The sequence below is a fragment of the Podarcis erhardii genome (genome assembly GCF_964252035.2).
Source record: "Podarcis erhardii genome assembly, chromosome: 6".
NCBI lineage: Eukaryota > Metazoa > Chordata > Lepidosauria > Squamata > Lacertidae > Podarcis > Podarcis erhardii.
In genome coordinates this window covers 37,028,420-37,048,681 of record NC_138510.1, presented here as the reverse complement: position 1 = coordinate 37,048,681, position 20,262 = coordinate 37,028,420, and the positions used below count along the sequence as shown (strand labels likewise).

The 20,262-nt window shown below is 46.2% G+C and overlaps 1 protein-coding gene across 1 annotated transcript; it reads left to right on the top strand.

Annotated features, from left to right (window-relative positions):
• Positions 1-18,917, top strand: LOC309343470 (uncharacterized protein). Its single transcript, XM_081865076.1, has 3 exons — positions 1-1,656; positions 5,217-5,299; positions 18,671-18,917. The coding sequence occupies exons 1-3, from the start codon at positions 1,371-1,373 to the stop codon at positions 18,704-18,706; spliced, it is 405 nt and encodes a 134-aa protein (XP_081721202.1). The 5' UTR covers positions 1-1,370; the 3' UTR covers positions 18,707-18,917.
• Positions 18,918-20,262: the final 1,345 nt, after the last annotated feature.

Sequence of the window (20,262 nt, the reverse complement as noted above, 5' to 3'; positions counted from 1 at the left end):
TTAGAGCTGGGAGACTACAAACTAAAGTGATGGCTAATACTTGTGACAAAGGGGAACGGGTGTCAAAAAGTGTGTTTGTGCCTACATAAACACACATGGATGAACCTCAAACTGATACCTTAGAAATTGACTTAAGTTGACATGTTCATTCTGTGGCATTAGTTCTGTAGCTAGGGAATGTAGGAATTGGATGAATGAATGAACGCAAGTAGAAAGCTCTTTCTGGTGGTGTGGTGTAGTCCTGTATTCTGATGTAGCTCTACAATGCCACCTAGAGTACCAGTCACCAGGGCACTCTTTTGGAAAGACTGCAACAGACCAACATCCTGGGTTGTATCCTGTGTTAGGTGAATGGGCATGACAACTTAGAACCATTTGTTTCAGTGGGCCTTAACTGCCTATAACTCCTTATCTTTTGTTTTCCAACAAATTCTTTAAAAATAATACCTTATATGGTTGGAACTGGCCAGCTTATACTGAAAATGCAGTCCATTAAGAAGGTGGATCTTCCTCAAAGTCAATTTATCATTGGCCACTCAAGCAACTGACATCAGAAATAGAGCTTATTCTGCCCCTGGAGAAAACAGCTTATGGTGGGCTCAGATGCCTATAAATACGTGTAGCATTAGCCTCAGTCTCTGGAAATATCTGATGTCCAAAGATGTTCACTTTCAGAACCTCTCTTCTGCAAGGTACATGTTCTGAAACCCAAGACTCAGCTTAAGCAGATAACATATAGCGAAGAAAGTTAAATTTATTTCATTTTATTTGCAAGCTTCTCTGTGTGTGTTTGCTTGTGTTTCCTTTTTCCTCACCCCACCCATTTCCCAGATAAACTGCTTAAAAAAATATTTAGACAATGAGCTCCCTTGAATCAAAGAGGAATTTCTCACTAAAACTTTGAGACCACATGGTTAAGTTATACTTCATAAGGATATTTCACAAGGTTTGGGTGAGGTTCTGCATCCTCTGGAGTTTTTTTGGGGGGGACAAAACCTACTGGGCACAATAGGTGGGGCAGTAGGGCCCAGAAACATCCCAAGCACTAAACAGACAAGTGCGGCAGCCTATCATAATTCTTTGAGGCAAGGAACCCTTGTCTAAAAAGGGGTCTCCCAGCAAGGAGCTCCCCCAATCCACAACAGGTGGCAAAATCTGTGTGGCCACTGTAGTGGCCAGTTGTCCATGCATTGACTTTCACATCTCCAAGGCATGAACAGAATCTCCCCAGATACCTGGCTCTAGAGTTTCTCCATCACTGAAGGCCAGGATATAGTGTCCAAAATACCTCAGATCAGAGGTCCACAGAAGCATCCTGTTTCAAAGGAAGTTCTAACAGATCCTGTTTATAAAGATACCCTGGGTAGAAAATGTCTCTAAGAACGTATGCTGGTCAGCAGAGGGCAGCATTGTTCAGGCAGATGCTTTTTACTCCTTTCCACCTGGCAGAAAGAGGTTATTATTTCACTCCCAAATCGGTGCAGAGATGCAAACAGGCTAATGGGAGTTATGGCACTTTTTCCTTAGGCCTCTGTGTGATGAGCACACAAGCTTCCTGGCGTCACAGAGCTGCTCTTGAAAAGCCTGGTTTGTCTTTCGCAAGCAACCGCCCATCCCGCCAGAGGCGACTTCATACCTCTATTCCTAGGCAGCCGGGTAAACACAGCACTTTCTCAAATGCAGAATGGCTATTGGAATTGTTGCTGTGCGCAGCCTGCTATCTCGAGCTCCTGAGATAAGGCCGGATGTGGTGTACAGTACTTCTTCACCAGGCACACAGGAGCAAGAGATACCAGGCTGCACACAGAATGAACGCGATCAGAGCACCAATGGCAAGGAGCCGGGAGCAACTTAAGGGGCAATTTCTGTGAGGAAACAGGGTGGTGAGGAAAGAGCTAAAGCCATCCTCCCACCATCACAGACTGATCATGGGCCTGGGTGAAGCTCTATAACAGCTTTTTGTAAAAACTTTTCACTAAGGGCCAATGAAAGCAATATTTGGGCAAAAAGGACAATGCCCCACCAACCTACCTGCCTTCTTTCTTAAAAACCAGTTCAGGAAGTGGCACTGCCTGTCAGTTTTCTCCTCCTCAATCTCAGTGCTGCTGTTGTAGCAAGAAGGATGGGGGCAAAACTAGAATTAGTTGGCTCTGCCTGTTCATGACTCGGGTTCCCCCTACTGCTGGGCTCCCTGTCTTCCTCCCTAACAGTCCCAAGGGTGCAACCCGCCCCCCCAAAAAAAACAACCCACTGGTTTGTGCTTATTGTAATGCAGTTCATCATATGTATCTAGGATAAACAAAGAATATTTCCCTCCTGGAATTTGTAGTTGTTTCTTGACTCACTTTGGGCAAATCTCTTTGCTCCAGAGCCCTTTTCCCCCTTACAAAGGGAAATTCCAACATCAGCAGCGACTGCTCTCCTATTGTCAGCATAATAATTCCATCCTGAAGAGAAAGTGTAACCAGATCTTTCCCAGCCCCAAACACCGAGCAGGGCAGAGGGTTGGCGTTTGTTTAGAAAATCAATGGAGAAAAACCTAATTACATGATGCGGGTGGGATGGACAGCCTTAAAACCATTTCGTTTTAGAATAATATTTGGCACAGAGAAGAAAAGAAAGAAGCAGCATTTAACACAAGTCTCTCTCTCCCCCCCACCCCCCTTCTTCCTGGAAATTTCACTATATGGATCACATTGGGCCATGCCAAGGATAAAATATGTCCAGCTGGCTTTTATACCTCTCATCCTCAGTGTTATCATGAGCTGTGAGTGTTAAAGATGGAACAAATGCAAGAAGAGTTGATGCGCTGCTCTTCATAGGGCTTTGATGTGCTAGCAGCACAGGGGTGCATGGAAGATGAAGGATGGAGGATGAAGATGGAGGCTAGAAGGCTGGCGGGGGGGGGGGAGGAAAAAAGATTGTGTTAAAAGATTGTGTTAAAAATCTCTCTCATCTCCAACCCAAACAAAGCCAATGTTGATGACTTTGATTTGGCCTAAGTGAAATACAGTTTGGAAAATTTGGCAGAAACTCGGGTGGCTGCAGGAAATGAGGGGTCACTAACTTATTGGGGTTCATGAGCACATTTGTAATCTAGAGAAGCAGTTTGGGGCACCACACACTGTGAGCTATTGGGTACAATAGACTCCTTCTCACAAGCCTAATTTCAGCAGTGGGAGGGGACTTCAGTGCCAGGGAGGGCTGACCCACAGGTATCATATTGACAACTTGTGGGGTAAACTATAGGGCACTAGAGCCCTATAGATTCGAGGCAAGTGGAGCCATGTAGTATAGGGGGAAGAAAAGGCCCTGCTTAGTGATTCCTAGAAATGCTACATGACCACTTATGGCTTCCGTTGTAGCAAACTCCCCGCAGACACAGGATGATTCTTTGTCATGGGTAGAGCATTTTAAGGCAGTTTTCTTCAATGACTGTATTCCACCTGATAGTCAAGACCATACCACTTTTACTTTTGTGGATGAGTGGCCTCCTGTCTCCATCACCAAAGTTATAACTTTAATTGACCAGATGAAAGCAGGAAAGCCCTGATGCTATTCCATCTGAACTGATCAAAGTCAAGCCAGAGTGGTGGGCTCTGATACTAGTGGAACTATTCTCTATGATAGATAGATCTGGTATCATACCTAACTCATGGCAGCAATCTATAATTATCCCAGTCTTTAAAAAGGATGACAAAAAGCTGCCATCCAATTATCGGCCAATAAGTCTACTGTCAAACATCAGGAAATTGTATGCTAAACATCTGTTAAATAAACTAACTACTTGGCTTATGGCTTCCTGGGTCTGTCTCTCATGTTCTTTCTATGTGTTTAAGCAGACACCTAATTATTCTAATTGCTGTGATTTTCTGGATATTTCCCCCCCATAATTATTCCAAATTTTTGACTTGTTCTTTGGAATTTGATCAAAAGCCTTAAGGACAATTGGTATTTTATGGATTTGACAGACATATATAATATTTAAAGCTCAACCAATCAATCAGAAATTTATCTGTCTTTGATTATTGATCTGAACATACATAATTTGATTTAAATGTTTTGCTTGAATTATAAGGTACTGAATTATAAGGTACTGAATCATAAGGTACTGATTAGTAATAGTAATGGGTATCTTATTTGCATGCAGCGTTTCCATAGTTGAAACCATGATCAAGGCGGCTTACAACATGAAAAGATGTGGATAATTACAAGCATAACAAAAGTAGTCAGTATATAAAACACATCAAAAAGTACACAACAAAATTTAACAATTTCCACATAAATCACAGTAAGATCTAAATATAAAGATACAAAGAATAATAATAATCTCCCCAACAAAAACCTGTAAACAATAGCCCAGCCCAAGAGTCAATGTCCTCCTGTTTTTCCCCTGGTTTGCTAAGACAATTATTCTGGATATCTTCCATGAATCAGGACTGGGCTCATCTTGCATAATTCAATTAAATAATACATGGTATTTGTGTTATCATGCATTGCTTTGCTCTCTATTTATTTTCTGGTCAAGTATTGGGCAAAGATCCCAAATGGGGCATGTTTTAACAAGATTTTGACCCACTCAGCATTAATGAGCAAGGAAGCTGTCCATCACTGGTAGATTTATTCCATCTCCTTGTTTAAAATTTAGATCATAGCTAAGTTGTATTGGCTATGGAGTATCTGTTTCCATCACCAAATAGGTTTGATTACTAATGTAGTTTATATGATTTCACCAATGGCAGACTCAAGTGGTCCACCATAAACACAGCTGACTAGTTTAGTTGAGTGGTGTTATGAAAAGATTTCATGTGATGGGTTAGTGCAAAGAAGCCAAAATCATCTCCATACTCCCCAGCCACCTTTCCTGTATTCAATTGCATTGGAGGAATCATTCTAGAGTCTCAATTTACTACTTTGGCATGCTGTCATTTCATGAGACTGACTCAAGTGACATTAAGGTGATTTGGAAACTGTTGATCAAGTTTACTGTACTGTATCTCAGTCCCAGCTATTGACTTATGCTTTAAATGCTTGTGGATGAGCATGAATCTTGTGAAACCTGAATTTCTTGTGAAATTCCAGGAGCTCAACTTTGTTTTTCTGGCAAAGTTGAAGTTTGCAGATTCCATTCCACCCACCCACCCGCAAATTGTAAATGCATACTTCCTGATGTGAGATTCAAATGACTTTTGTGTTTGTTTTTGCTTTTCCTAAAGATGCTCAAAATCTGTATCCTTGGAAAACATCTGGAAGAACACCAGTTTCCCTACAGACACTTCTAGATTTAATAGCCCTCTTGGTAGGTCTGCTTCCCTCAGGAGTCCGGGGAGGTGGTGTGGCCCAGGTGAGGGCATTTTCTGTGGCATCCCATAAATTGTGAACTTCCCTCCCCGCAGAGGTGTGTGTGGCCTCTTCACTGTACAGATTTTGGTGAATAATGGAGAGGTGCCTCTTTACCCTGGACTTCAACATCTGAGGGGTCTGCTCTCAGGGCCCACCTGCGGCAGTAATCTGTTTTAACTGTTTTCAATTCTGAATTTTGAAATATAATTTGAATAAAAACTACCCTGTGACCTGCTGCTGAAGGGGGTCATAGAATCATAGAATCATAGAGTTGGAAGAGATCACAAGGGCCATCGAGTCCAACTCCCTGCCAAGCAGGAAACACCATCAGAGCACTCCTGACATATGGTTGTCAAGCCTCTGCTTAAAGACCTCCAAAGAAGGAGACTCCACCACACTCCTTGGCAGCAAATCCCACTGTCGAACAGCTCTTACTGTCAGGAAGTTCTTCCTAATGTTTAGGTGGAATCTTCTTTCTTGTAGTTTGGAACCATTGCTCCGTGTCCGCTTCTCTGGAGCAGCAGAAAACAACCTTTCTCCCTCCTCTATGTGACATCCTTTTATATATTTGAACATGGCTATCATATCATCCCTTAACCTCCTCTTCTCCGGGCTAAACATGCCCAGCTCCCTTAGCCGTTCCTCATAAGGCATCGTTTCCAGGCCTTTGACCATTTTGGTTGCCCTCCTCTGGACACGTTCCAGTTTGTCAGTGTAAGAATCAGAATAATAATGCATTAAAAAAAAACTAATGCAGAGGAATAACTTGTTATAGGAAAAGTCCTAGAAGGAAAATGACAGAACACTACTTGTCACCAAGAGCTCCTAGCTGAAACCACTCCAGTATATCAGCAATGAGCAACAGTCCTGAATTGGAAGAGATGCAACAGGGGACCTAAAGGCTGGAGAAGTATAGTAGTACTAGTAGTATTTAGTAGTAGTAAAGGGATGCAGGTGGCGCTGTGGTCTAAACCACTGAACCTCTTGGGCTTGCTGATCGGAAGGTCGGCAGTTCGAATCCCTGCAACGGGGTGAGCTCCTGTTGCTCTGTCCCAGCTACTGCCAACCTAGCAGTTTGAAAGCACACCAGTCCAACTAGATGAATAGGTACCACTGTGGTGGGAAGGTAAACAGCGTTTCTGTGCACTCTGGTTTCCATCATTGTGTCCCGTTGCGCCAGAAGTGGATTAGTCATGCTGGCCACATGACCTGGAAAGCTGTCTGTGGACAAACGCTGGCTCCCTTGGCCTGAAGTGAGATGAGTGCCACACCCCATAGTTGCCTTTGACTGGACTTAACCGTCCAGGGGTCCTTTACCTTTACCTTTTACCTTTTAGTAGTAGTAAACTTATTAAATAGTGATTTTTAATGAGTGGGTTATTCTTGTGGTTGTTCTGCTGCCTTGGGAAAGGGCATTCATATTTGATTTGTGAACAGGAGCCCCCCTTTCTGCTGCGTTCAAATTCATCTTGCTCACTGTCTTTTGAGGAGACTCATTCTGCGTGCCTCTCCCCAACTCAGTACTTCGCTCTAGGAGACCAGTAAAGCTTTTCTGTCCACAGCTGCCTCTTGTCCGCCTCACAGGCAGTGAGAGAGTGTGTGTGTTGCCGGGTGATTAATCTCTTGTGCTTGAAAAATTGGCCAAGGCGGCAATTAATAACCCACCCACCCTTCTCCAATCTTAGACACAGTGCTGCCTGGTAAACATGGGCCTTTTACTAACTGTGACTGGGGATGTTCCGACTGTTGGGACACCAAAGAACAGCACCAGTGTTATTGTAAAGGCTGCAGGGCCCAGAGCCACCAAGGTAGGCCGTGTGTTAGGATCCAGGGTCAGATGTGTTTGACGGCGAAGGGTCACTGCGGCGGGAGGTTTGTTTGTGGAGGGCTTGCAGCGATGGGAATGTCGGCTGTCACTTAGGGGCTGAGGAGCAGGCTGCCAGCCTGAGGGGGGAAATGCCTGACAAGTTTGGACTAGGAGGCGAGTTGATGAGCTGAGAGGTGAAAATTCACAGCTCAGCGCAAGGGGCTTCTCCTGAAGAGGTGTTTTATGTGAGGGGGGAGATGCAGAGATGCAGCTACAGATGATGCCTACCCACACACAGTTATGGTTGCGTGGGGAAGGGCTGTAGCTCAGTGGAAGAACATCTGCTCTGCACTCAAGAGGTCCCACATTCAGTTCCTGGTATCTCCAGGTAGAGCTGGATATCTCTGTCTGAAACCCTGGGGAATCACTGCCAGTTAGGATACTGACAATCTTGAATTGTAGGATTACTAACATTTAGACCATGAAATAGGTAAGATTCATACGATGTGGTGAAGACGTCCGAGATCCAGAAGAAATTACTGAGATTTCCCTTGTGGAAAGAAGCATGCAAGCAATCTCATGAAAGAAATGTTAGCTGCCAATGCAGGAATACACATACATTTGCTGTAGAAATGGAGGCACGTGCTCAGAAAAGCCATATCTGTCAATTTGAATTAGGTCACAAACAAACAAACAGATAAATAATAGTTACGTTGAGATCAATGGGGTATACTCCCAGTTAAAGGTATAGTTTTACAGTCAAAGCTAAGTGTTTTTCACAATAAAGTTAAAGCAGAAGGCAAGCTCAAATACAACTCTGCAGTAGGAAAATTCACCAGAATGCCCATCAAGTTTTGTGAGGTGTTTAAAACTGTTTGGAAATACTGATAATGAATACTTGCTAGTGTTGTTGTTGTTGTTGATGATGATGATGATGATGATTGTTATTAATTAAATTTGTATACTGCCCTTCATCTGTTGACATCAGGGCAGTTCTCAGCATAAAAATACAAGATAAAAACCTGAAATGCACAATAAAAACAAGAATAAAAACTACACAAATTCCATACAGAATAGTATGGAGGTGGAGAAGAGGGGAGATTGTTTTGTCAGGCAAGCTGATGGAATGATTGGAGGAGCGTGAATTGAGTTCCTCTCACAGGATCATAGAGTTGGAAGAAACCTTGGAGTCCCTCTGATCCAACTTGTGTCCTTTGCAGGATCTGCATGCAACACAGGATGCAGTTACAACACCCTTGACTGATGGCTGTCCAGCCTGTGCTACATATTGATTAACAGATATTCACCACATTATGCATGGGAACCACAACTGCAACTAGACACAAGAGGTGACGGATAAGCGAACAGCCACACAAAGAAAACAGGCTCAGACATACAGCTATCCATAACAACGGCCACAGCCACTCAGCCATATGCACTGACCCATTCAATGGCTATTCCTCTCTTGTGGCTGCCTTACCCCATATTCCACTCCACAAACAAGCACTTTGTATCTGCATTTGTACCTATCTATTGACAAAGTGGACATATGCACTATAGGTTTTCACCCTTTGAATATCAGCTGCTGGTGTGTCCCAAACTGAGACGGGTTCTGAAGCTTGCTCAACCATCATTGTGCAAGTCAGCTGACCCCACTTGACATGTGGTTCCCGTGATTTTGCTTGTGTGCATTGAACTCTGACATTGTACAAAAAATGTCGGGAGCTTAATGTTGTGTGATGATACAAATATGCAGAATGCATGGCAATTTCCAAATGTGAAAATGCGATTTTTGGGAATTATTGGGAAACTCACATTTTGAAGTTTACGTTTCAAACTTCTTTTGGCAGGGCTTTCAAACAGCCCCCGTGGAAGTAGGGCTCATTCACTTATCGTGCTGTAAATGCCTTGAAATCTTAGTGTATAGCTGGGGTGGGGAATCTGTGGCTCTTTAGATCAGGGGTAAGCAAACTTTTTCAGCAGGGTGCCAGTCCACCATCCCTCAGACCTTGTGGGGGGCTGGACTATTTTAGGGGGGGGATGAACGAATTGCTATGCCCCACAAATAACCCAGAGATGCAATTTAAATAAAAGGACACACACTGATTCTTGGACCATCCACAGGCCGGATTTAGAAGGCGATTGGGCCGGATCTGGCCCCCGGGCCTTAGTTTTCCTACCGATGCTTTAGATGTTTATCCACAATACCATTTCGTGGCCCAAACGCCCACAAAAAGGTTGATTAATCCTGCAACGCATACCATGAAGTCTCTTGAAGGCATTCATTCTATGCCTGTAAATCAGGGAAGGGAAGTCCAGATATTCTTAGACTCCAGCTGCCATGATCTCTGACCCTGGGCCATACTGGTTAGGATTGATGAGAAATGGAGCCTAGCAACATCTGGAACAGTGGAGGCTAGTCCATTAGGGCAAAGTTAGAAGTGCCTCACCAACCACTGCCTGGCTTCTTACTTACAACCCAGGGCAGGGAGTGGCACTGATTGTCAGCTTTCTCCTCCTTAGTCTCAGTGCTGCCCTTGTAGAATGAAGGAGGGGAGGAGGAAGAGGAGGACTAAACTAGAATTAATTTGCCCTGCATCTCATTGGCTCCGGCTCCACTTCATATTGGCTGTTATGTACTGAGTTGAATAGGATCCAAACTGCAGCAGTCTGATTGGTCCTAGAACAATAGGATCCAAAAGGCAGCAGTCTGATTGGTCCTAGAACAATAGGATTCAGAATGCAGCAGTCTGATTGGTCCTAGAACAATGCAGCAGTATGATTGGTTGGCAGGAACCACCCAATCATGCTCCAGATTGAAGTGAATCCACAATCTGATTGGCTTACAGTAGAATTCCGGAATTAGCCAATCATGTGCAGCCCATTGTGTAAATAATGTATATAAAGCAGATACTTTGAGGGGACTTTCATTCATTCCTCCTCACTCACTATGAGCTGAATAAAGAGCATGAAATCACTTTGCGACTCTGATTATATTTCACTGGTGACGAGGATGGGATCCCGCTGAGCTGACTGCCACACACAGCACCACAGCACCGCCACCTGCCGCACCGCTGCCTCGCACCGTGTATCCAGGCTTCAGCTCCGGGACACAAGGAACTCAGAATGGCAACTGACAGCAGCTTCACGCCATTCAACCCAGCATCTGGAGACTGGGAAGCGTACGCCTCCCGTTTCACCTTCCTCCTAGAAGCCAAAGGGGTCACCGATGACGAAGACGCCAAGAAGAGGGCAATATTCTTCAGCGTCTGCGGAGAGGAAACATTTGAAATCACCTGGGCTCTCCTTGCGCCTGAAGACGTTGCTACTGTTCCATACAAAACAATAATGGAACAGCTGAAGGGGCACTTTTCGCCACAGCCCTCAGTGGTGGCTCGTCGAAATGCCTTCTACGCAAAGCGGCAAGCCCCTGGGGAAACCATAACTGGGTTTGTGACCTCTCTCCGCCAAGCCGCCCGGTTCTGCAACTTCTCAGAGCTGGAGAACATGCTTTGTGACCGCCTTGTCAGTGGCCTGAGGGATGAGAAGCTGCAACGACGCCTCTAAGCTAAGAAGAACCTAACGTTCCAGGTCGCTCTGGAGGAGGCCCTGGCAACGGAAGCTGCCGAGAGGTCGACGCAAGAGGCACGGCCAAGCCAGCCGTCCCAACCGAGGGTCCTCCACGAAGACCTCACCGACGACTCAGGATCCGACAGGGAGGAGGTGCACCAAGTACAGCAGCGCACTCAAGCAGCCCACATACCACAGCTGCCTCGACGAGAAGGAAGGAACTGCGCAAACTGTGGAGAAAGTCATGAGAGGAGGACCTGCCGTTTCCGCAACGCAGAGTGCAGGCAGTGCAGAAAATTGGGACACATCTCCCAGGTGTGTCGGGCTCGGCCCACCCGACACCAGGCATCAGATGACCAAACCAAGAACCCCAGGTCCCAGGGCCCAACGCACCAAGGCAACTCGACGGAGCTCACAGACTTCCAGGTATACCAGTTGCCCCACCCCAACGTAGAGAAAAGTTATGTAGAGGTACAGATAGAGGGGGCCCCATGCCGCATGGAGCTTGACACGGGTTCAACTCTATCCATAATCTCGGCAAGGACCTTAAGGAAACTGTGTCCTACTGGGGGTCCCAAACTCAGGCCGGCCCCATTCACCCTCCGGGACTTCCAGAAACGTAAGGTCCCCACAATGGGGGTGGGGACCTTCAGGGTGCAATACCGAGGGCGGACGCGGCAACTGGACTTACTTGTGGTCAAGGGCCCCTACATTAGCTTACTGGGATTGGCATGGTTTGGACCACTGGGGCTAGCTGTCACCGGGGTGAACCACACTACCTTACAAGTGGACGTGGACGCCATATGCAAGGAATTTCCGGGGGTTTTCGATGGGAAATTGGGACAGTATACGGGCCCCCCCATTGCTCTACAGCTTGACCCCGCAGTACGACCGGTCAGGCTCAAGGCCCGCCGGGTCCCGTTCGCCCTGAAACCCCGTATAGACGAGGAATTAGACCAGCTTATGGAGCAAGGAGTGCTGGAACCGGTGCCTAATGCCCCCTGGGAAACCCCAATTGTCACACCTGTCAAGCCTAATGGTTCAGTCCGCATCTGCACAGACTACAAATGTACACTAAACAAGGCCCTCACGGCCCATGCACACCCAGTGCCAGTGGTCAGCCATGTCCTTGCCACCCTGGCTGGGTCGAAATTTTTTGGCAAGCTGGACTTGGCCCAAGCATATCAACAGCTGCCAGTAGATGAGGCCACAGCAGAGGCACAGATGATTGTGACGCACAGAGGAGCATTCAGGGTAAAGCGGCTGCAATTCGGTGTCAGCATGGCACCAGGCATATTCCAGAATCTAATGGACTCTCTCCTTAAAGGGATTCCTGGCGTCACCCCCTTCTTCGATGATGTGTTGATTGCCGGGCCCACACCAGAGGAGTTTGAGGACCGCCTCTGCACCGTTCCGCACCGTTTCCAGACAGTGGGTCTCAAGGTGAAGCGGGAAAAATGTCTACTAGGAGTGCCCCAGGTGGACTTCCTGGGATTTATGGTGGACGCAGAAGGGGTCCACCCGACTGGGGACAAGGTACGGGCCATTTGTGATGCCCCAGCGCCCAAGAACAAGACTGAACTTCAGGCCTTCTTGGGACTATTGAACTTTTACCATTCCTTCCTTCCCCACAAGGCGGCGGTAGCGGAGCCCCTACACAGACTCCTGGACAAGCGGGCCCCTTGGGTGTGGGGCCAGCGCCAGGAGGCCACATTCCAGGCAGTCAAGGACTTGCTTGTCTCAAACTTGGTCTTGGCACACTTCGACGAGAGGCTGCCGGTGGTGCTAGCATGCGACGCCTCGCCCTATGGCATTGGCGCTGTCCTGGGACACCAACTCCCAGATGGAAGAGAGGTGCCGGTGGCATACTTTTCCCAGACACTCAACGCAACCGAGCGGAACTACTCACAAATCGACAAGGAGGGTCTGGCAATCGTGAAGGGAGTTTAAAAATTCCATGATTTCTTGTACGGGCAGCCCTTCACCATGGTGACTGACCACAAACTGTTGCTTGGCTTGTTTGCCCCCGAAAAGCAGACCCCCCAAGTGCTGTCTCCTCGCGTCCTCAGGTGGTCAATTTTCCTTGCCAGCTACCAGTATGCACTGATTCAGCTCCCTGGGAAGGCGATGGGCCATGCAGACGCCCTCAGCAGGCTACCACTACCGGAAACAGGCCCTGACCCAGCACCTGCACAAGAGGTTATGAGCCTGGAGCTGCTTCCCAACCGCCCCATTCAGGCACAAGAAGTTGCACACCATTCCAAGAAAGATAGGGTCATCTCCCGGGTCCTGGACTGGGTGTGGAGGGGATGGCCCAGCAGCAGCCCCGGGCCAGAATTCGCTGGCTACACAACCCGCAAACATGAACTGTTGGCCCACAAGGGGTGCCTATTATGGGGAAGCAGGGTCGTTGTTCCCCAGCCCCTCCGCAAAAGGGTCCTCACAGCCCTACACGAGACACACCCAGGGGTAGTAAGAATGAAGGCCCTTGCCAGGAGTTATGTGTGGTGGCCGGGGATCAACGGAGAGATAGAGGCCTGGGTCAAACACTGCCAGGCCTGCCAAGAATCCTGCCCAGATCCCCCAAGGGCCCCAGTCCAGTCCTGGGAGTCCGCCCGAGCACCATGGTCACGCCTGCATGTGGACTTCGCTGGCCCCTTTCAGGGGAAAACATTCTTCGTAGTGGTGGACTCCTACACCAAATGGCTGGAAGTCGCACTGGTACTGTCCACTTCTACGTTCGCAGCCATCCGGGTACTACGCAGGCTGTTTGCAACCCACGGGCTCCCTGACACTCTCGTCTCAGACAATGGGACTGCATTTACGTCAGGAGAATTCCAAACCTTCACAGCGCAGAATGCCATCCGCCACATCCGTTCTGTGCCATTCCACCCTGCCACCAATGGCCAAGCAGAACGCATGGTGCGGACCACCAAGGAAACCCTTCGCCGCATGACGCGATTGGGAGATTGGGAGTACCGCCTTGCCACATTCCTTCTAGCACAGCACAGCACCCCCAGCTCAACGACTGGCCGGAGCCCCGCTGAACTACTAATGGGTCGGCGCCTTGCAATCAGATTGGACCGCCTTCACCCCGATAGAGCTCAGGATGAGGTAGTGGTGGGGGAAGGCAGGAACCCCTGGACCTTCGAGGCCCAGGACCCAGTGTACACAAAGAATTTTGGGGCAGGCCCTGCATGGGTACCCGCCACAGTCACCAGGGTCACTGGCCCCATGTCGTACGAGGTGCTAACAGATGGGGGGCAATGCTGGCGCCGCCACTGCGACCAGATACGGGAACGATTCCCAGGAGAAAACCAGGAGGAGGAGGACAGGTCAGAGGAGTCCCAAGGGAACAGTGGGGCAGTGAGGCCCATAGAGCAGCAGGGGCCAGCAGGAGAGGCAGAATCAGTAAATACAGAGAGGACCCGTGAGGCCGAAAGGACACTGGAAGCAGAACCACGACTGAGCGAGCCGGTTGCGCCAGACCAAACAGCCCCATCACAGCCAGCATCCTTGGAACACGAGCCAAAACCTGAACCCCGGACCAGGGAACACCCCAGGCTGCAACGCACACGTAGGCCACCAGCGTACCTTGAGGACTATGAATGCGACCTCCCGGGCAGGACTGGAACTTAGAGGGGAGGGGTGTTATGTACTGAGTTGAATAGGATCCAAACTGCAGCAGTCTGATTGGTCCTAGAACAATAGGATCCAAAAGGCAGCAGTCTGATTGGTCCTAGAACAATAGGATTCAGAATGCAGCAGTCTGATTGGTCCTAGAACAATGCAGCAGTATGATTGGTTGGCAGGAACCACCCAATCATGCTCCAGATTGAAGTGAATCCACAATCTGATTGGCTTACAGTAGAATTCCGGAATTAGCCAATCATGTGCAGCCCATTGTGTAAATAATGTATATAAAGCAGATACTTTGAGGGGACTTTCATTCATTCCTCCTCACTCACCACTATGAGCTGAATGAAGAGCATGAAATCACTTTGCGACTCTAAGTATATTTCATTGGCCTTCCTGTGCTTTGTCCTGCCAGTCCCATGGGCACCAGCCACCATGGATTTGGTACCTCAGGTTACAGATGCTTCAGGTTACAGACACTTCAGGTTACAGACTCCGCTAACCCAGAAATAGTACCTCAGGTTAAGAACTTTGCTTCAGGATGAGAACAGAAATCGTGCGGTGGCAGCAGGAGGCCCCATTGGCTAAAGTGGTACCTCACGTTAAGAACAGTTTCAGGTTAAGAACGGACCTCCAGAACGAATTAAGTTCTTAACCCCAGGTATCACTGTACAAGTTCCCAACCCACTATATAGGTATACTTGCCCCTATTCAACTATTGATATCTGTGTGGCACTTGCAGACATTTTTATCTAACTTTGGCCTTGAAGCAAGAGAGTGCCGGGGGGGGGGGCAAAAGAGAGAGATCTGAAGTTCCTTTTGTGCGTCCCCCTCCTCCACAGCTGGATCAGGGCTATATGTACAGGCAGGGTGTCGCCTTGTGGATATTCAAAGTGCCTTTTCTAATTTTTTAGCTTTTTTAAAAAAAGAAAAATGTAAGCTTCCAACTTTTTAACTTATGGAAATAATAAGAAATACTACCCCAGGTGTAGACAGTTTTCAGTCATGCAGGGTTTACTCTTCTTATTTTCTTTTCTGTTTAATTCTTGAGTTTCCATCTGCCTTTACCAGGGTGCAAACTTTTAACACTGAAGGCCCTGCCCTATGGGAGTCTCAGTCAGTTGAGGTCAAGCAGGCATTATCTCTGCCTTCTTTTATGTATCTTAATAAAACTGGACTGTTCAGACACATCTTCGGAACATACTTTTTTTGTTTTTTACCAACTGGTTTTTATTGGATTTTTTTTATTTATTTACTCTAATATTACATTTTAATGTTGTACACTGCCTTGATTATCTTTTTTATGTAAGTGTGGTATATAAATATCTAAATAACAAAATAAACATGCATCTATTTAAATTATAGTAATTATTTCTAAATTTGAACCTATCTACCTATATTGCCTCTGTCATTTCTCTTTTTCAAGGGGCTTGCATTAATTTACAAAGCCCCAAACAACTTAGGGATCACCTGAACCCTTATATCCCAGCTCAGTCACTGAGATCTTCTACATCATTGGTTGTTCCCCAATCCCCACATTGGTGAAACCTACTTGACAACTGCAAGATATGGAACTTTTAGTGTCATTGGCCCAGTATTGTGGAATACTCTGCCAAGAGGGATTTAGCTGGCGCCTTCTGTTTCAAATTTTAAGTGCCTGCTGAAAACTTTTTTATTCTGCCAGGCAATTAAGAATACAACTTTCCACAATAGTTAATTGAAGTCTGAGTTTAATCTTTTTTTAATATGGCTTTTACTATATGGTTTTATGTACTTTTGTTGTAAACCACTTTTAAGTTTTATGAAACAGTGAAACGTAAGTATTTTTAATAAAATAAGTAAGTAAAATTATCATACACAAATTGTGTTCAAAGTCATGTAATCTCTTACCATTCTTTGGTGAGGCGTCAGTACATAGCTGCTAAAGATGCCAACATGGCCAGGCTTGGGCGTTCCATACACAGACAGGTTGCAGAATCCAACATTCCTTGGCACAAAATTTGCACTTGTCTGGGCACAGAGCTTGAGCTGCTGTTAGGACAGAGTATGAATAGCATTACGTAGGATGCACACAATGCTTTAGAAATGAGATGAGTTGCAAATGGCATGGAAGATTGTGAAGACTACAGTGTATGGGGAAAGACCATGCCCTAGAATAGGGATGGGGACTCTTTTCAGCCCAGGGGCCATCATTCTTCATGAATTAGCTTCCAGAGGCTATATACAGTGGAACCTTGGTTGTCAAACGTAATCTGTTCCAGAAGACCGTTTTACTTCCAAAACATTCAACAACCAAAGCGCAATGGCCAGTGGGCAAAATCCATTGAAAAAATCTGGGTTGTCTGCATTCAAAAGCCGAAATGTTTGACTTCCGAAGCGTTCAACAACCAATGTTCCATTTTATCCTTGTTGGGTGGAGTCAAAAGCAAAAATGGTAAGAGCAATGGATGCAGCTACACAAAACTCAGAAGTTTTTCCACCCACACACCCCTTTGCATCCTCTGTGAAATCAAGCTGGACGTATCATCAGAGTTCAAGAGCATATAGGAGGAAGGATTGTTGCTGAGTCATGGAGCTTCTGATTTAGAATGATAGAATCATAGAGTTGGAAGAGACCACAAGGGCCATCGAGTCCAACCCCCTGCCAAGCAGGAAACACCATCAGAACACTCCTGACATATGGTTGTCAAGCCTCTGCTTAAAGACCTCCAAAGAAGGAGACTCCACCACACTCCTTGGCAGCAAATTCCACTGTCGAACAGCTCTTACTGTCAGGAAGTTCTTCCTAATGTTTAGATGGAATCTTCTTTCTTGTAGTTTGGATCCATTGCAGCATCCTCAGCATCTCCAGGCTTCTGCCAGCCAATGTAGACAATTCTAAGCTAGATGGAGCAATGGCCCAGCTCCGTAGAAGGCAGCCTCCTATATTCCCTGTGTTTCTATTCCAGCAGGGGAAAGTTCTTGAGGGGAGTGCACAGCAGCACCGGTGATGGTAAGGTCTGAAAAGAGGGATTGTCCTGGGCTGGATATAAAGCCCTGGAGAGCTTCATTTGGCGCCCAGGCCTGAGGTTCCTCACTCACTGCCCCGTAACTCTTGCCATTCAGCAGCTGTGTTTAGAATATCTTAAAAAGCTATTTCACAAAATGGAAGATCTCAAGTCCTTTTATGAAGGCTGTGTTTGAAAGATGATTTTTCCTAATGTTACTTTATAAGAGGAGCAAAACAGAGGAGGGAAACCTAGCAAAGGGCCTTTGAATCAAATCTGGTCTGCTGATTTTCTTTGTGGCTGCAGATTAGCCCCAATAGGCAGAGATAAACTCATACAGCTGGAGGCGAACTAATTGATACAATAAGTTATGCAATTGCCTTGCAAAGAAGTTAATGATCTGGCTCATGGAATGCTTTGATCCTGTCTGAAAGGCAGGATCACTAATGGCTTCAATTAGATTTGTGGGATGAAATTAATTTCATCCCATGAGTGAGATCTTCTCTGGTGTTGACCACTGACTATAGGGAATGTTTTCTTAGTCAGAAATACAGTATGTTTCTCCTCATAAAAGTGGGTATGTGCAGGGCCCACACACAGGTGAAGGAGACCGAAGCCAGGATCCAAGGAAGTCCAGAGGCTGCTGGCCAGGACTGTAAATTCATTGCCATGAGGGAGGAAGAAGAAGAGTTTGGATTTGATATCCCGCTTTATCACTACCCGAAGGAAATAAGGCTGAATTGCAGATCATGCTTGGGGATCTTTGTACAAAACACATTTCTTTGTCTTTATATAGGATGTCCAGATCTTCTATGATCTGCAGAAGCCCACTTCAAGCAGCATTAGAACAAGAAGGGTAATGTTCTGGAGAAGGAGCTGCTGATCAGTGGACAGAGACAGACAAAGAGATTGCATAGAAAACTATATAGCTTGTAGTCGCTTGAAGGCCAAAGTTACATAATATTATGTAAGCTATGCAGCTGCAGCTTTAAGCCATGCAGGCATTTCTTGTGTATATGTTGGCAGGAGAAAGTATCAGATGGTGACAGAAGGAGGTAGGAACAAGCACCATAGTGGAGGACATCAAGATCCCAGAGATAGGAGGAGCCAGTGCTGCTGATAGGATTTACAGACTCAATTTGGAGCAAGTCCAATGGAGTGAGTTCATGGGTTGCTTTAAGACAAAAGACAGAGAACTGTGTCCAGAGAACACAGAGAACTACATCTGCATTGGAATTGAAAAACTGTTTTTAATTGTTTTAATTGTCTAATTGTGTAATTTTGCAATTCTTTTTATTGCTAATTTTTATTGTGAAATTGCTTTCAGATATTTTCTGGGAAGCTGGACCACAAAGAAGACTGATTGCTGAAGAATTGATACTTTTGAATTATGGTGCTGGAGGAGACTCTTGGGAGTCCCGTGGACTACAAGAAGATCAAACCTATCCATTCTTAATCAGCCTGAGTGCTCACTGGAAGGACAGATCGTGAAGCTGAGGCTCCAATACTTTGGCCACCTCATGAGAAGAGAAGACTCCCTGGAAAAGCCCCTGATGTTGGGAAAGATGGAGGGCACAAGGAGAAGGGGACAACAGAGCATGAGATGGTTGGACAGTGTACTCGAAGCTACCAGCATGAGTTTGACCAAACTGCGGGGGGCAGTGGAATACAGGAGTGCCTGGCGTGCTCTGGTCCATGGGGTCACGAAGAGTCAGACACGACTAAACGACTAAACAACAACATACAAGCCAACCAATTTTATTGTTAAAACTTATCAACGGACTGCTTTGAAAGATGGTGAGCTCTCCTTGGTTGCAGGTATTTGTTGAGGCTGAATGGCCATCTGGCCAGGGATGCTGAAATTGCATATTGCCGTGCAGATTCTGCCTCCAAGGCCTCTTTCAACTCTACAGTTCTATGAATATATGCTTCTGTCATGTGCTTTTAAAACAATGATAAGCCTGGCCCAGCAGCAATAGCAGCAGCTCAAAGTCCACTAGGGAAAGCAGTGCTAGAAGTGTACATTCCTTTATTAGAATTGACAGCATTTTCCTTGATCATGGCCATGCCATCCCATTACTGTGTCTTTGTCAGAAAATCCTGTTTCATGCAGGAATTGCTAAGTGGAATTCTGTGGACTAGGAAGAACAAGCAGTCAGAATAAATTATCCTGATGATCTCTTCTCACTTTAATCTAGGTATCTCTATGTGACTACACCCTCAGAATGCACCAATTCCAGACTTAATAGGTAGACATGTTTTACTTCTACCATGAAGTGGCCACCATGAAGGGAACTGTAACGGAATGATGGCAAGGGGGTGGGGGTGACCTAGTGACTTTGGGGCATATCTGCATTATTGTAGTGAAATAAATATGCATGTAGAATTCCCCGAGTGATGTTTGCAAAATGTTGCATGCATTTTAGAACCCATATTATTTTAAAGTCTTATTTGGCGCTGGAGCAGCAAATGCATTGAAAAACAACTGAACACGCATATTGTCACTAGGCAGTGGTGTGTTAACTGTAAGACAGCCTGGGGGCATACATTTACATGCATAGAAATGCGTCCACAGTCACTCCACATCCTGAATCAATGGCAACATCATTTGATGGATGGAACGGGTGTATGTGGCATCCAATCCCGATCCCTGTGTAAACTCAAGACCAAACTAACTCTGACATGCACATGTTTAAAAAACAAGTAAGCAAAGCCAGCACTGCAGGTGCAGGAGTCAGATTAGATCCACTATTTGGAGAAGGGAGTTAATTTTGGAGAACCTGTGGTCCTCCAGATGTTCCTGTGCTACAGCTCCCATCACTCTCAACCACTGGTCACAATAGCTGAAGCTGATCACTAATCTCTAGGTGGCCACAGGTTCCCCACATCTGGATTAACACTGGGTCTAGTTTAGCCCTC

What these genes read in the sequence shown, in the direction of transcription:
- LOC309343470 (XM_081865076.1), top strand. Translation starts at nt 1,371, where the DNA reads ATGTCTCTAAGAACGTATGCTGGTCAGCAGAGGGCAGCATTGTTCAGG. An exon ending in CTCTATTCCTAGGCAGCCGG is followed by an intron (nt 1,657 to 5,216) that starts GTAAACACAGCA and finishes CTTTTCCTAAAG; the next exon opens with ATGCTCAAAATCTGTATCCT. An exon ending in TAGATTTAATAGCCCTCTTG is followed by an intron (nt 5,300 to 18,670) that starts GTAGGTCTGCTT and finishes AATTGCTTTCAG; the next exon opens with ATATTTTCTGGGAAGCTGGA.